The sequence below is a fragment of the Bombina bombina genome, chromosome 3, assembly GCF_027579735.1.
Source record: "Bombina bombina isolate aBomBom1 chromosome 3, aBomBom1.pri, whole genome shotgun sequence".
Classification (NCBI taxonomy): Eukaryota; Metazoa; Chordata; class Amphibia; order Anura; family Bombinatoridae; genus Bombina; species Bombina bombina.
In genome coordinates this window covers 85,413,247-85,423,142 of record NC_069501.1, presented here as the reverse complement: position 1 = coordinate 85,423,142, position 9,896 = coordinate 85,413,247, and the positions used below count along the sequence as shown (strand labels likewise).

At 37.3% G+C, this 9,896-nt stretch overlaps 1 protein-coding gene across 1 annotated transcript in view; it reads right to left on the bottom strand.

Annotated features, from left to right (window-relative positions):
* Positions 1–1,551: 1,551 nt before the first annotated feature.
* PRDM15 (PR/SET domain 15) overlaps positions 1,552–9,896 on the bottom strand; it is a 236,901-nt gene continuing 228,556 nt past the window's right edge. The window contains exons 24-25 of the mRNA XM_053705902.1: positions 6,882–7,085; positions 1,552–2,364 (exon numbers count right to left, since the gene is read on the bottom strand). Of these exons, the coding sequence (XP_053561877.1) occupies positions 1,855–2,364; positions 6,882–7,085 (714 nt within the window). The 3' untranslated portion in view covers positions 1,552–1,854. The remainder of the gene's footprint in view (positions 2,365–6,881; positions 7,086–9,896) is intronic.

Below are 9,896 nucleotides of genomic sequence, written 5' to 3'. Positions count from 1 at the left end.
AATAATGTGAAAAAAACTGGCGCCAAGTATGACGCCCATATTTGTTGGCGCCAAAAATGACGCCCACATTTTTTGGCGCAAAAAACGTCTGTAACACACATGCGTCAAAAAATGACGCAACCATGTGCAAACTTCCGGCGTCAACTATGATGAAATTTTGCGCCAAAAAAGTTCACGCCAAGAATGACGCAATAAATTGAAGCATTTTCTGCCCCCGCGAGCCTAACAGCCCACAAGGAAAAAAGTCAATTTGAAAATTTTGAAGGTAAGAAAAAATATTTATTCATATGCATTTTCCCAAAAATAATGAAACTGACAGTCTGAAAGAAGGAATACTGATTAACCTGAATCATGGCAAATATAAGTTTAAAACATATATTTAGAACTTTACATATAAAGTGCCCAACCATAGCTTTGAGTGTCATAAATAGAAATAAGATTTACTTACCCTCAGACACTCATCTACATATAGTAGATAGCCAAACCAGTACTGAAACGAGAATCAGTAGAGGTAATGGTATATAAGAGTATATCGTCGATCTGAAGGGAAGTAGGAGAAGAAATCTCTACGACCGATAACAGAGAACCTATGAAATAGATCCCCTAGAGGAAGACCATTGTATTCAAATAGGCAATACTCTCTTCACATCCCTCTGACATTCACTGCACTCTGAGAGGAAAAACGGGCTTTAGCCTGCTGCGAAGCGCATATTAACGTAGAATCTAGCACAAACTTACTTCACCACCTCCATAGGAGGCAAAGTTTGTAAAACTGAATTGTGGGTGTGGTGAGGGGTGTATTTATAGGCATTTTAAGGTTTGGGAAACTTTGCCCCTCCTGGTAGGATTGTATATCCCATACGTCACTAGCTCATGGACTCTTGCTAATTACATGAAAGAAAGAAATTGTTCAAAAAATTTAAAAAAAAACATTAAAAAATCTTAGCACCCAGGTGGGAAAGTGCTTTGCACTCAAAGGGTTAATTGAAATCTCATGAGATCACAGTAAAAGAGTTCAAGACCTCAGCACTTTTGATGCTGATTGGCTGCTGTTCATATCTTCCTTTTTTTTTTTTTTTTTTAACCTGCAGCTGGACAGCAGCTGGAGTATAACTTTTTAGACAGAACTTACTCTGGTGAGCTGAGGAAATTGTGAGGTTAAATATCTTCCTTTTTTACATAGAGATGCTCAGGTGATATTTTCATCTTTTTACAGTCATGCTGCATCAGTTTCAAGGTATTTAGCATATGAGTATTATGCCCCTTTAAGCACATTTTAAATAAAATTACATTTACAACACCTATATTTTTCTATTTCTTCTATAATTGCAATATTTTCTTTTGTTTATACTAGAAACATAGAATTTGACAGTAGCTAAGAACCAAAAAGGCCCATCAAGTCTACCCATAAGATTCATGGGTATATTGTACGATATGAGGATGTGTTAGCAGGAATAGTGTTCTTGTCGCACCTCTTCACAACCTTACATTCTTTTATTCTGTTACCAGGCATACGCCGTACAGATCCCATGAAAAACAAACGCTGATAAATCAGACTGTATCTTGTTTTTATTTCATAACAATTTGCTACTAAAATAACTTTTTCCCCCAAGTCCTTAAAAGTTACAGTATCTTAAATATTTTTCTAGTTTTCCATAAAGATATTACAGCCTGGATTTTTCCTTTCTTGGTATCATTCCCAGCACCTTGCAATCAGAGACGCCAAATAAACAGAGATATATACAATAAAGAGCAATAATCATATTCCATGGGAAATGAAGTTTTGTATAGTAAAATAATAACTTAATATTTCATACATTAATATTTTGTGCCATTGCTTCTCTGCACAATAACTTAGTAACTGTACATCTGTTCTCCAGAGTCTGTTTGTGCGGGCTGCACAGTCTGTGCTGGTGATGACCGCTGCTCCTGGTCAGTGTGCTCTGGCGGCTGCTCTTCCTCTGTAGGAGGTGGTGTTTCGCTAGCGGGTACAGCTCGCCATGTAAGTGGTCCTTCCGTTGCAATCTGGCCACCCAAAGGGGCGATGGAGTTGACAAAGGTGGTGAGATTAATGAAGTGTGCCACAGGCTGCGGCCCAGATGTCTCCTGTGAGGATGTAATAGCCAGCTCAGCGGGTCTGTTGTGTAGCACAGCACTGCCACTGACTGTGTCAAACGTCACTGTAAGGATGGAGTTGTCCAACTGTAATTGTCGCTCAGAGGTGGCCAAGTGACCTACGGCTACCGGCTGTAAGCTGGCAAACTGCGTACCTGCTGTGGTGGTAATAGGGGTGACTGTGATATTTGTTAGTCCCACTGTACAAGACGGAGCCGGCGCACTGCTGTCACTAATAGTGACCACAACCTACAGGGAAAATAAACAGAGCATGAGTAGACTAGCTAGAAATAAAACACAAGAAAAGTTATGAAAATCATCTTGAATATAGACAGGTGTGTCTACAAGCAACTGGGTACCCAAGAACTCCCCAGTGAGATAAAATTCCTGTTTCCTTAAGCAGATGATTCACTATATTTGAAGAAAGACTTGATACTTAGTGAATATGCTCCATAACACGAGAAATAAAAATGCATCTCATGCAAATAATCCAATACTTTAAAATGACGTGAAACACAACATGTAATACCACTGTAAAATGTTTAAAGGAATAGTCTAGTCAAAATTAAACTTTCATGATTCAGATAGAGCATGCAATTTTAAGCAACTTCCTAATTTACTCCTATATTCTCTCGGTATCTTTATTTGAATGTAATCTTAGAAGCCGGACCATTTTTGGTTCAGCACCTGGATAGCGTTTTCTGATTGGTGGCTACATTAAGACGCCAATCAGAAAGTGCTACCCAGGTCCTGAACCAAAAATAGGTCGGCTCCTATGCTTACATTCTTGCTTTTTCAAATAAAGATACCAAGAGAACGAAGAAAAATTAACAATAGGAGTAAATTAGAAAATTGCTTAAAATTGCATGCTCTATCTGAATCATGAAAGTTTAAATTTTGACTAGACTGTCCCTTTAACTAAGGAAAATAATAAAAAAACATTGCAATAAACATTCATTATTTATTTTGTCAGATATAATATATGTCTGAATATTGTTTTAGTTTCACTCCCTCCAGAGCCTCCATTACACTTTAAAAAGACATTTAACACCTCTTGCTTTAATTGTGCTTGCACCATGTTCCCTAGGAAGCCAAAAAACTGATTTTGGAATCTGTGAATGTTGAAAATTAAATAGTTGGTTTATGTAATTTGTAGCATTTACAAAATCTAAGTTACAGATTTTGCTTTTTCTTCTCAAAAGCACAATTCTTATACAAATATGAGAAGCGTTTGATGTCCCTTGTGGCATTTAACTGAGCCTGCAATGTTACATGTCTTGATAGCTCAGATCACAAACTTATTTACAACTGTCCATAAATTGCTAAAGAAAAGGAGACCAGCAACATAGATTCCACTATACTTTTCAAGAGGTATACCCCTGAACTGCTCTTGATTTGTAAATTATGCTAACAAAATGAGAGGCTTAGATTATTTTAAAACATGTATTATTCAATAAAGTGTTTAATTGCTAATATTTTATATGAATTCAATGTCCCTTTAAACAAGGAACTGAATTAATTACATGTTTACTTACAAATAGAAAAACATAAGTGATGCTTACCTGATAAATTAATTTCTTTCATGATGGTGAGAGTGCACGATCCATTACTCCTGGGAATTACCTTTCCTGACCAGTAGGAGGAGGCAAAGGTTCCCAAACCACAAGAGCTCTATAAAAACCCCTCCCCACCTTACCAGAAACTAGTCTGACGTATGTAACAATCACCGCTATATCTAAATTTTGTTATAGCCAAGTGTTAGGTATATGTACTTTTAAGTGTTCGATCCAGATATACGAGTAGCTGATTTGTTTACAGTTGAATAGTTACTAGTAATTGTAAGTTTGTTACAGTAAGGTAAACAGCTATTGATAATAGCAGTAGTTTACCCACTGTCTTTATTTAGACAAGCGTTTAGTTGTCAGTACACAATTGTTTATGATTGACAGTTAGATTTGGCGTAAGCTACGGTGCACATAAGAACTCGGTAATCTCTTATAACAGAAAACGAAGGACTTGCTAGCTACTGGATTATTCAGACACTATAGAATAGTTATCAGGAAAGTCATTTAGATACAACCTGTCAGCAGTGCTTCTTAGATGGAAGACAGTGAACGGCTCCGGCCATAGCTGATGACGTCATTGAAGTGGAGAGCAATTGGTGAGAGGATACCGGGAGAATGTGCTGACAGGCCGACTCTGTTCCAGTATAGCTTGAAGCTAATGCTATGTTGGGTGCTGTGATAGCAGTTGCCGAGGCAAGATGACTGTAAGGAATGTTGCCCGTAGAGAACTGCAAAAGATCTAGGCAGGCGCGCCAGGTAACAGAATTGAGCTAGAGCTAGAAGTGTAGCTGTCTGGAGGACGTAATAACTTCATTTATCCAGCGAGGGAGAGAAGGTAGGCAGGGAATAAATAGGCATGGAAGGAGCATTATTGGTTGTTAAAGGAACAGTAAATAGAAGCAGCAATGGAACGTGACACGTATAGCCAAGCAAAAAAGGTAGGAAATGGAATTAAAAACCAAAAAAATAAGCAGGGAAAAAAGATGTGGCAAAAAATAACCATCACCAACAAAACAAAAGGGTGTGGTCTCATGGACTCTCACCCCCATTAAATAAATTAATTTATCAGGTAAGCATACATTATTTTCTTTCATAAAGGTGGAGTCCACAATCCATTATTCATGGGAACTAATACCCAAGCTGTGGAGTCCACGAGTAATGAAAAGAAAGGTCTGGATAGAAAAACATGTTTTTTCACAAAGAAGATAAATCCTCACATGCACTTAAAATAGCATATAGGCAAAAAAATATTAAGCTGATTCCAAAGCATGGAGGACTTTCCTACCAAAGACTGCCTCAGAAGAAGCAAACACATATAAATGGTAGATTTGATGAGATCTTTTACAACCGGAGCAAAATCTGTAGTGTACCCCTGTAAGGAACAAACATAAGGAGCAGTAATACCCATAGAAGCAGCATTATGTTGGTCTGAATGCATTAACATATTTAAACATGGGTCACATAAATAAGCTGGAGAAGATACCTAAGCCTTTTTACGATAAACGTACTTAAAGGGACAGTAAACCTTAAAAATAATGTTATATAATTCTGCACATTTCATGTGGGCTATCCTAATGCGTGCAGCCCCGAAGGCCAATGCACTGTAAAAAATACAAACTAAACCCTGCACAACAAACATTTTCAGGGAAAAAACAGTAAATAAAAAGATTCTGTCCCAAGGCTATATAAATATAATAAAAAATATATAATCATAATTGCCCAAACAAGGCTACAGAGTGTCATATATATAAAAAAATATGATAATTACCAACAGACACACATCTACTAGTAACAACCAGTAGAAAGCCAAAACAGTACTGAAACATATCAGCTGAGGTTATTGAATAGGAGTATATTGTAGATCCATAAAGGGAGGCAAAAGACAAGTCCCTGCGACAAAATTCTCCATGAGGTGAAAAAGAGAGCCACTAACTATACCCCGTATACATCCCTCTAATGAAGACTGTACTCTGAGGAGAAAATGGTCCCCTGACTGAAGAAACAAATGCATCTTAATTCTTCACCTTCTTCCAGCGGAGGCAAAGACAAGACTAGTTTCTGGTAAGGTGGGAGAGGTTTTCAATAGCTCTTGGGGTTTTGAAATCTTTGCCTCCTCCTAGTGGTAAGAAAAGGTAATTCCCAGGAATAAAGGATCATGGACTCTCGCCACCTGTATAAAAGAAATAGTATTGATTATCAGTAGAGATGCAATAGGTGGTTATCAACAAGGTGGCTTTTCACTTTGCAGTTATCAGATCAGGGTACAAGAAATTACTTGTGCATTTTAACTGACAGATGGCAGACAAAGAAAAACCAATAAGAGATTAATCAAACACTCTTTAATGTTAACTGCAGCCTCCATCTGCAATATTAGCATGAAGAGACATTTTAAGTCATAACCAATAATGAATTATCTGTCATGTCTTTATTTCTCTTAGGAACCTGTGTACAAATTCAACCAATTAGCTTCAGGTTAAAGGAAATGCCCTTATGCGTTAGAGCATGTTATTATTGAACTATTGTTTGCATATAACGGTGTTTAGCCCCTGCAAAAGGATTCAACATAGTCAGCTACAGAGCAGCAATGCACTATTGGGAGCTAGCTGTACACATATGGTGAGCCAATGACAAAAAAGTGTAGTAGCCAACAATCACCAGCTAGCATCCAGTGGTACATTGTTGCCTTAAAGATGACTAACTATATATTTAACCCTTTTGCAGGGGATGAACAAATAGTTATAAGCAACAGTACAATTAGAAAACTCTCTAACACATAAGATCCGTTCCATTTCTGCACTTTTATGTCCCTTTAAAGGGATAGAAAAGTCAAAATTGAAATGTGAAATATAAGCATTTGTGCAATATACGCCCAGCATACGTACATATGCTGTGTGTGACTAGAGAAGCAGGATACAAACTGAATGATTAGAGAGCTGACCGTGGTGTGTATTGCATCAGTGAAGACTTCATTTGTGTCCTACAAGCTACAGCTGACTCTCTGAGAAGTTGTGGTGTTTGAATGCTGGTGCGTTTACAGAGTAGATTACAAAAATGTTTCTATTTAAATGAACCCATGCACATTTCAATTCTAATCTTTTTATACAGTTTCTCCACCTTGAGTAACATTTGTCTACCGGACACCTTGAATTTAATTTTAGAATGTTTGCCTGTGAAACAGAATAGAGTGTCAGATGCCCTAACCTGCTGTAGAGTCTCCACAGCAGAGCCGGCCTCATCCCCTGTACTGCGTGTGAATTCAGCTTCTTTCTCGTGGTATTGTGTGTAGGAGACGTCCTCTTGCGCAGACCCTTCCTGTGCATTGCTCTTGGCTTTTTCAGCATGGGGTGTGCTAACTCGCAGACGCTTTCGCTGTAATCCGTCATCTTCTTCCACGTCTACTTCTGACTACAATAGGAGACACATCTAAATTAGTGAAACGCAATATAAAGCGAAGTTCGTCAACTCCAGTTCTCAAGACACACAAAAAAAAGTTGTATATTCAGGGTATTAAAGGGACAGTCTACTCCAGAATTGTAATTGTTTTAAAAAAATAGATAATCCCTTTATTACCCATTCCCCTGTTTTGCATAACTAACACAGTTATATTAATATACGTTTTACCTCTGTGATTACCTTGTATCTAAGCCTCTACAGACTGCCCCTTATCTCAGATCTTTTGACGGACTTGCATTTTAGCCAATCAGTTCTCTCTCAAAAGTAACTCCACGGGTGTGAGCATGTTATCTATATGGCACACATGAACTAGATCTGTATAGCTGTGAAAAACTGTCAAATGCTTTCAGATAAGAGGCGGCCTTCAATGGCTTAGAAATTAGCATATGAGCCTTTCAACTAAGAATACCAAAAGAACAAAGCAAATTTGATGATAAAAGTAAAATGGAAAGTTGTTTAAAATTACATGCCCTGTCTGAATCATGAAAGTTTAATTTGGACTAGACTGTCCCTTTAATGTTTAGTAATTATAAAAATCAAAGATGTTTTTTTTTCCTTGAATGCACCTAAAAGAATGTGTTTAGCACAGATTACATTTTTTGGCTGTAGTTGACATAAATACATATATTCCTTTACTGAATAAAACTACTTTTTAGTTTTATTATTTGTGGAAGCCATTCTCTGCCCACCGATAGATCTGAGTTTGTTGTCATTATTGGCTTTAGAACAATATGTCCCTAGAAATAGATTGTAGTTAAACAGACTGAACAACCTTTTTTTGTGCCAAACTATTAATTGCTGCTATTTTATATGTACAATAAATATTATTTTATTGTGCATTGAATTATTAGATCTGTGAGTGTTAAGTGGCCCTTTAAGCTTAGCCCACACCTATGCGAGTCTGTTTGTATCAGGACACCAATAAAGGGACAAAAATACATTTTTAACTATGCGTTTAACTGTTTTGTTCTGTTCAAGCAATAGGAACATGCTTTAGCACATCAGAGTATTTTACTATTGCTCCTTAATGTAATTTAAAGGGACACTATAGTCAAAATTAATGATTTAGACAATATTTGCAGTTTTAAGAGAGTTTCCAATTGACTTCCATTAATAAATTGTGCACAGTCTTTTTATATGTAAACTTTCTGAGGCACCAGCTACTACTGAGCATGTGCAAACCTTCACATTGTATACATTCATGAGTCTGTGATTGGCTGAAGACTGTCACATGATACAGGGGGTTGGCAAATTAAAACACATTTTAAAATTTGTTTTTAAAAAATCTACTGCAAGTGTTATTGCATTGTCTTTTTATTATGCAATTTTACTGTATTTTATGGTCTAACCGCTCAATACATTTTATTTTGTAATGAAACATTTTATCTCTGGCAAATTTACCAAACTATTAGAATATTAAAGTCTTTCTAAACCTAAAATAACTTTTTCAGATTTTACAAAAAAACATAATTTATGCTTACCTGATAAATTTATTTCTCTTGTAGTGTGTTCAGTCCACGGGTCATCCATTACTTATGGGATATATTCTCCTTCCCAACAGGAAGTTGCAAGAGGATCACCCAAGCAGAGCTGCTATATAGCTCCTCCCCTCACATGTCATATCCAGTCATTCGACCGAAACAAGACGAGAAAGGAGAAACTATAGGGTGCAGTGGTGACTGGAGTAATAATTTAAAATTTAGAACCTGCCTCAAAAAGACAGGGCGGGTCGTGGACTGAACACACTACAAGAGAAATAAATTTATCAGGTAAGCATAAATTATGTTTTCTCTTGTTAAGTGTGTTCAGTCCACGGGTCATCCATTACTTATGGGATACCAATACCAAAGCTAAAGTACACGGATGATGGGAGGGACAAGGCAGGAACATTAAACAGAAGGAACCACTGCCTGTAGAACCTTTCTCCCAAAAACAGCCTCCGAAGAAGCAAAAGTGTCAAATTTGTAAAATTTGGAAAAAGTATGAAGTGAAGACCAAGTTGCAGCCTTGCAAATCTGTTCAACAGAGGCCTCATTCTTAAAGGCTCAGGTGGAAGCCACAGCTCTAGTGGAATGAGCTGTAATTTTTTCAGGAGGCTGCTGTCCAGCAGTCTCATAGGCTAAGCGTATTATGCTACGAAGCCAAAAAGAGAGAGAGGTAGCCGAAGCCTTTTGACCTCTCCTCTGTCCAGAGTAAACAACAAACAGAGAAGAAGTTTGTCGAAAATCTTTAGTTGCCTGTAAGTAGAACTTCAGGGCACGGACCACGTCTAGATTATGCAAAAGACGTTCCTTCTTTGAAGAAGGATTAGGGCATAACGATGGAACAACAATCTCTTGATTGATATTCCTGTTAGAAACAACCTTAGGTAAAAACCCAGGTTTAGTACGCAGGACTACCTTGTCTGAATGAAAGATCAGATAAGGAGAATCACAATGTAAGGCAGATAACTCAGAGACTCTTCGAGCAGAGGAAATAGCCATCAAAAACAGAACTTTCCAAGATAAAAGCTTAATATCAATGGAATGAAGGGGTTCAAACGGAACACGCTGAAGAACTTTAAGAACCAAGTTTAAAGGGCCACTGTAAGTAAATATTTTCTATGCCTGTTACTAACTAACTACCCCAAATACGCTTTTTATCAATAGCATTTAATTAACATATCTCTACCGTATATCAGAAATCTTGTCTGCAAATTTAATTGTTTTCCAAACCCACTCTGTGGGTATCCTTTGCTCTGTACCAAGCCATTTACAATACCTA